General features: G+C 37.2%; 1 protein-coding gene across 7 annotated transcripts in view; it reads right to left on the bottom strand.

Annotated features, from left to right (window-relative positions):
- LOC137061952 (nuclear factor 1 B-type-like) overlaps positions 1-6,220 on the bottom strand; it is a 105,633-nt gene that overhangs the window by 83,616 nt on the left and 15,797 nt on the right. Inside the window, exon 1 of one of the 7 annotated variants that reach the window (XM_067433090.1) lies at positions 4,698-5,041. The exons of 3 other annotated variants lie outside the window; for them this stretch is intronic. In XM_067433090.1, the coding sequence (XP_067289191.1) occupies positions 4,698-4,715 (18 nt within the window). In that variant the 5' untranslated portion in view covers positions 4,716-5,041. Of the gene's footprint in view, positions 1-2,707; positions 3,367-4,697; positions 5,042-6,220 lie in introns of those variants that run through there. 3 more of the 7 variants (XM_067433017.1, XM_067432941.1, XM_067432865.1) reach the window with 3 other exon arrangements.

Consider the following 6,220-nt stretch of genomic DNA (forward strand, 5'->3'; position numbering starts at 1 on the left):
AAATGGGGACATGTCTATTGTGTAAAATGACAGAACAAACCTTCCCAAGGCCAGAGGTACTAGGTACGGCTTTTAACTAAACACAGAAGAGTGAAGAAAATCCGGAGGTGGGGGTGGTAAATCAATTGTACACCTTCAGCTATTACTCTTGACTATGAGGAGGCGTTTGCGGTCCTTGGGATTCACTTAATTTATTAGAATTAATGTACTGCAATTATTCCAAGGCCTCCAAAAATCAAATCTAGATGGACAATGAAAATGACATCTTGGCACAAAAGCCACATTCTTTGGGCCTCAGGGCTGTTTGGTAAGAGTGGCATTAAAATGCCAAACCAAAACTAAAGCGGGCCGACTCCTTGAATAAGCGGCATAGCTTATTCACACTTGTCTTATTGAGCTACGGCTTTTTTTGTTGTTGCTTAGTATGCCTCAACTTGCTATATGGGTTTACACTACAAGCTGAGTAAACTCAGTTGCCAGTTTTACAAACCACTGAGTGTCATTTTTTTAAACATTTATATGTTTCCACACATATAATCTCCTCATCACCTCAAAGAGAAAATTATTAAATATTTTCAAGCAATTTCAATCATGTTTTAAAATATAAAATAGAACAGCACACTAAACACTAAAATGCAACTATTGCTTTCTGAAGCTCCCCTTTATAATTTAATATAATTTAACATAAAATTATTCTTTTATAGATCTTTTTTGTAAAAAGATCAATAAGCCCTGTACATTTTTACCAATGGATGAGATTAAAAAGTAAAAAGACAATGAAAGCAAGTGTGCGAGAATCTCAACACAATGTCTTATACACACTCACTCTGCAAACTTCTATGCAATTTTTTTCACCGCCACATTGAAAAATGAATAAGGGCTGCAGTGAATGGATCGAAGAAGAGTTAAACCACATATTGTTCTGTGTGCAGGCGGGCGGCAGCTCTTTGGGAAACCACATCCAGCACACCACTGCCTATATATCTGTGACAGCCCCACACACAGCCCACACTCGAGCACTGTAAAAATATAATACAAACTACACAACTTAGGAATGCATGTGCAATCCTTCATGCAACAATGTTGCACAAAATATATGTAACTCGCTAAAGAGTGTAAGTTTTCACACTATGTTGTGTAGTCCTGGAATGTATAAAAATGTAAGTACATTCAAAGTGCTGATTTTCATAACAAATCATAAATGACAGAAAGCAAAAAATGACATAATTTAATTATTTTTAAATGATAGATAGCTTTATATACATTTTATTTTGCCACAACCTCATGCAACATATAAAATGTCCACAGTTTGCATATTATCAAAATAATTGATGGTATGCAAAAAAGGATCTTGATTAAATGAATTTTGCTCTGCTATAAATTAAATGACCCTATATGACCACAAAGAAGCTCTGTGATAAAACCATTGCTATTCTTGCTATAATGAATTTAAATCAATACATTTCTGAGGCCTTGCAAGATCACACACTGTTGCATCCCTACAACATGTAGTAAAAATGAATGTAAGTGTAATGTAAAATAAAAACATTACATTCATATGTTGTCAAAGCAGCTGCTATGCAAATGTATTTCATATCACACTGCTGAGGAATGTCCTTAAACCAAAAATCACACGGATTTCTATTTTTAATAGTTCAAAGTGTTGCACGAGGTTGTTGGCTGCGCAGGCTCGAGGTCCTCTGTACTCACCATATCTCAGTCAATCACTCTCTGGTGCCAAGGAAAATATAAACAGTAAAATTGTGTCAGCCAAAGCCGGCGGACTCTGTCCAACCGCTGAATCAACCTTATCATTGTTTTCATCTTAATTCACTCTGTGAGAGAAGCTCCAAGCACAAACGAAAGCAAGTTTTCTCAAAGAAAGATGAGGATAAAACGGTGGGCTCTCGAAAAGTGTATTCAAAGTCACTGTCATAACCTCGCACTAGAAATAGCATCTCCCTTTTAACTTTTTTTTTTCATCAAGTTTTTAACATAAAATTCATCAAATTTGGGGTAACATTTATCTGTTGAGTGTTTATTGAAATAAACGTATTTAGCTTCCCCTGCGCAGTGAGTTGAGTACATTCTATCACATAGCCTATATCTATAGCCTACACCAAGTTAGATGTGCGTCGGTTTTTAGAAGTCCTATAGCCTACAAATCGCCTTAAAATTAAAATCGACTGTACACAACTTTAAAGAAACAACTTATCAAGAACCATTGCTCTCTCACTACAGGGTTCTTAAGTTGGTTATGGTTCTTTGAAGATTAAAAAAGTTTATACTACTAGTCATTGGTTTCTCAGATTAAATTATTGCTTTTTGCCTTCTTTAAAGAACCAGTAGCCTACATAGATGGTTCTCTAGACGAACTAGAGAATAAAATGTTCTTTGAAGAATTATAGTTATTTAGAATTTAAATATTTATTTTCCGGAGGGGATTTAAAGGTTGCAGTTAAGTTTAAATTAATCGATTTGCTTACATGTCTTAATAAGACACGACGTCGAAGAGGTTGTTCAAATTGATTTTGAAGTTTAAAAAGACAACAGGGAAGTGTAGGCTACTATCCTACAATAAATAACCTACGTAAAAGCATAACTGCAGCGCTTTTTAAATGAATCAAAAGCACGTGCAGTGAATGATGAACACAGACAAGAATAAAGAATGACCAATTCACTTATAATTCAAAAACATAAAATATACCTGTGTGAGACAAATCGGCGAATACATCGTAGATCGCGCGGTTATCAAGTCCTGAAGGGTATCAGATGATTGATATTATCGCTTCATTCTTCAGAGCCCGTGCTGCTCCGTGCACGTTTGAGTAAGACCTGATATCCTCATTCAAAAAAACACGCTCTTATCCGGCAACAGAGAACAACTGGAGATCCCACACTTTGCATTTAACCGATCCCGACGACTATTTAAGAGCACAAAAGAGTGTAAACGGAGTGAATCTAGACGTATCCACAGCGCGTGAGGTGAACCCGCCGCTGAGTAAAAAGCTACCAGAATCTGAGAGTTGAGTTTCAATAGGAATCTTGAATAAAATATTGCACGTGCAATCAGAAAACTTGAAGGCGCCTAATTTCTAATCATGTGTTTGCTTTTCAAACTTGATATAATACGGGCCGGTAACACCCTCTAGTCTGCTGGAGCCTAACAAATCAGTCTGAAGATTTTTTTTTTTCGCCTTTAATTACACAGTCATACTCCTCCTCTTCCAGCAAGCGCATATCCCATATCTCCAGCCCACCTCGACTGCACCTCCGTGACATTGACAAAGATTTAAGTAATTTCCCACTTTTTATCCAAATGTCATTTTGGACACTTGGGCAGGCATGTAAAACTACGAAATACGACGAAGCGAGCACAATATAGTCTAGGTACAGTAGTAGAACCAAGATTTTTTTTCTGGCTTCTTCAATTACAAATTAAGACCATTTTAGACCATTAATATCTTGCTTAAAGAAACAACAAGTGCATGAATCTTATGCATTGACCATAGTTTGCATCTACATATCACTTTAGTTTTATAAACAAAAAATTCAAAGCCTTTAACTTTGATTATACACACCATAAAATATGATGATTATGATCAAAACATATCAGGGAATTACCTATAGCCTAGGCCTTTAAAGAAAGTTAGGCTATTAACTATCCCTTGTCTAGACTTTAGTTGGTTAGGTTTACTTTCACTATCAGCTATTACAAAACCAATACTGAGATATGACATTAAAACATAAAGGTTTTGGTATTGCATCATACACTTGGAAAACAGAGTTTATTAATGACGCAACTGCAAGTGTGGGCATGTAGCATTTGTTATTCAAAAGTTAACTCAAAACTGAATACATTAATTATTTTATCAATGTTCAATGCATTTTAAAAGAGCAGTACATGAAAACGTTCTATATTTTGCGAGAAAGGAGAGACAGCACGTATCCCAGTGAGAGAAAAGCACAGTGCCAGTCTGTTTGTTGGACAGATAATGATTCCCTTCGCTTTACATCGGCATTTTGTCTCGAAGTCAAAGCCCAGCCCCTCCGTCCAACTCATAAGTCCACAAGGCTCAACAAAGACTTTATGAAGGACACTTTATCAATTATTAAAATGTAGGCTAACTACAATGGACCGCGACAAAAGCGTAACGCACCAAAGTCCAATGTTCATGGTAAAACAATGACTCGGTTTATGGACGTAAACGTACGGCTATTCTGCAAACAAACATCGACGTGTGCATAGCGTAATGTTTCTTAGATTTAAAGTATCAAAGAACAAAGTTACAATGTCAGTGCAAGTGCCGCTACGTAAAACAGCCCAGACAAGCATTTAAATGACAGGAGAACCGTGTGAGTAAATATCAACACGGCTTGTCCAGGTATTCACGCTGCTGCTCCGTGCCAGAAGCGCACTGCTATTCAATAGGGGAGAGTTTTAGCGAACACAGGATGCATGCCAAGAGGCACAAACTCGACTTCTGACACAACATGACCCATATAGGACGTTTGTCAATGCATGACATAAACAGTTCAACATTACTATAATTTTGTCTGCAGTTTTAAAGTGTCTTTTTCAGTTCAATCTCGATACGTAATGCTATTGCTCTGTTACGGTTACATACGCGCAACACAGCAACTCGAGAAAAATATTCACAAATATTAGTAAGACAGTGTTTTCCATCATAACGTACCATTGCACTGTATTGCATGGAATTGAAGGGGGTTCCTGGAGGCCGGATGAAATTGAAGCCGGTACGCTCACATGTCTCAAGTTCAAAAATTTGTGCTTTTTTATTTTTTTTTTCTCTTTTCGTTTCACGTTGTAGTGCTTACAAAAATGAACACCGGAAGAGAATTCTTGGCAGACAAGCGGCAAAATCAAGTCAGCGAGCACCTCAGATATTTTTTATCTTCCTTCCTCTGCAGGTCAGTCTTTTTGGATAGCTTTTGGTGGTTGAGTTGAACGCGGTCCAGAATAGGCTGAGTTTTTGGAAGTGGGTAGGTCTGCGCCTTCACTTTCTCTGTCTGTCGTCGCTGTTGCTCGCAGGCAGCAGCCAAACGTAGCTGCGCATTTGGAATTACATCCTCGTTTCTGATTGGCTGGCGCACCGGTGGAGCTCCGCTCGCTGTTCCATGCCTTAGGCCCCTCACTTCCGCTCGGCAGGCAGTGTCACTATTTGCATATTAACATTGACCAAGTCCCATCAAAGCGAGACCGAGCACAATTTAGACTACTAGCTGAAGACAGGTCAAATAGCCTACTTCTGTATATTTTGGCCTTGGGGATTAAGAAGGTTCCTTGTGGAGACAGGCATGAGAGCAGATACATTCCCACAAATCAATTAGTATTTTATTCTCAAGGAAGTGTATTTAATTAAATTAACGTTCTCGTACTTATTCCCCTTCATGCAATTGTCTGTTACTGTATGTCCGTTTTATCATTGGTAAACTTTAATGACTTTCTACTAATAGTTACAAGTAATCTTTAAATCGGTAGAAATATACTATAGGCTGTATTACTAAACCATTGTTAAGATTTTGAATGATATAGCACTGAAAGTCACCACTGTTAGAGAGTACAATGATGGCATTGATCCCAGAACAGCAGAGCGCCGCGCGCGCGCATACACACACACACGCACACACACACACGAGTCCAACCACAATGAAACACGCATTAATTTGAGCGTGTTTACCGGTGCCATTAAATGAGGCACTATCAAACATAAAAAAGGAGACAGTAAACGGTGTATTGACTATTCAGGTCACCTTTAAATGAATAAAAAGCCTAATCATATAACAGCACAGCATAGACAATGAATATGAATGATAATAAAGTCCGAAGAATTATATGTTTTTCTAAATGCTACATGCTATTCAGTGGTGATCTAAAAAAAGCAATTCATTGGGTCTTTCATTTATGTTGGTCGTTACAAAATTGTCAATCGATCTAAGGAGAGGCAATCACTTTATAAACGCTGCATGTAGCCTATGAAAAATACATTATGTTTTATCGTTTTTAATTGTGTTAATAACATTTGTATCTTTTTCTTTACAACAGTTGAAATATAGGCTAATTAGGCTATCATAAATAATTAGTTTATCTTTCAAAAAAATTAAATAACTAAAATACAAAAACCTTTAAATAACTGTTTTCGTTTTATAACCGGATCGTCATCTTTGCTTTGCACGAAACAAAGTTGTAACGTAGAAA

The sequence above is a fragment of the Pseudorasbora parva genome, chromosome 1 (genome assembly GCF_024679245.1).
Source record: "Pseudorasbora parva isolate DD20220531a chromosome 1, ASM2467924v1, whole genome shotgun sequence".
NCBI classification, from domain to species: Eukaryota; Metazoa; Chordata; class Actinopteri; order Cypriniformes; family Gobionidae; genus Pseudorasbora; species Pseudorasbora parva.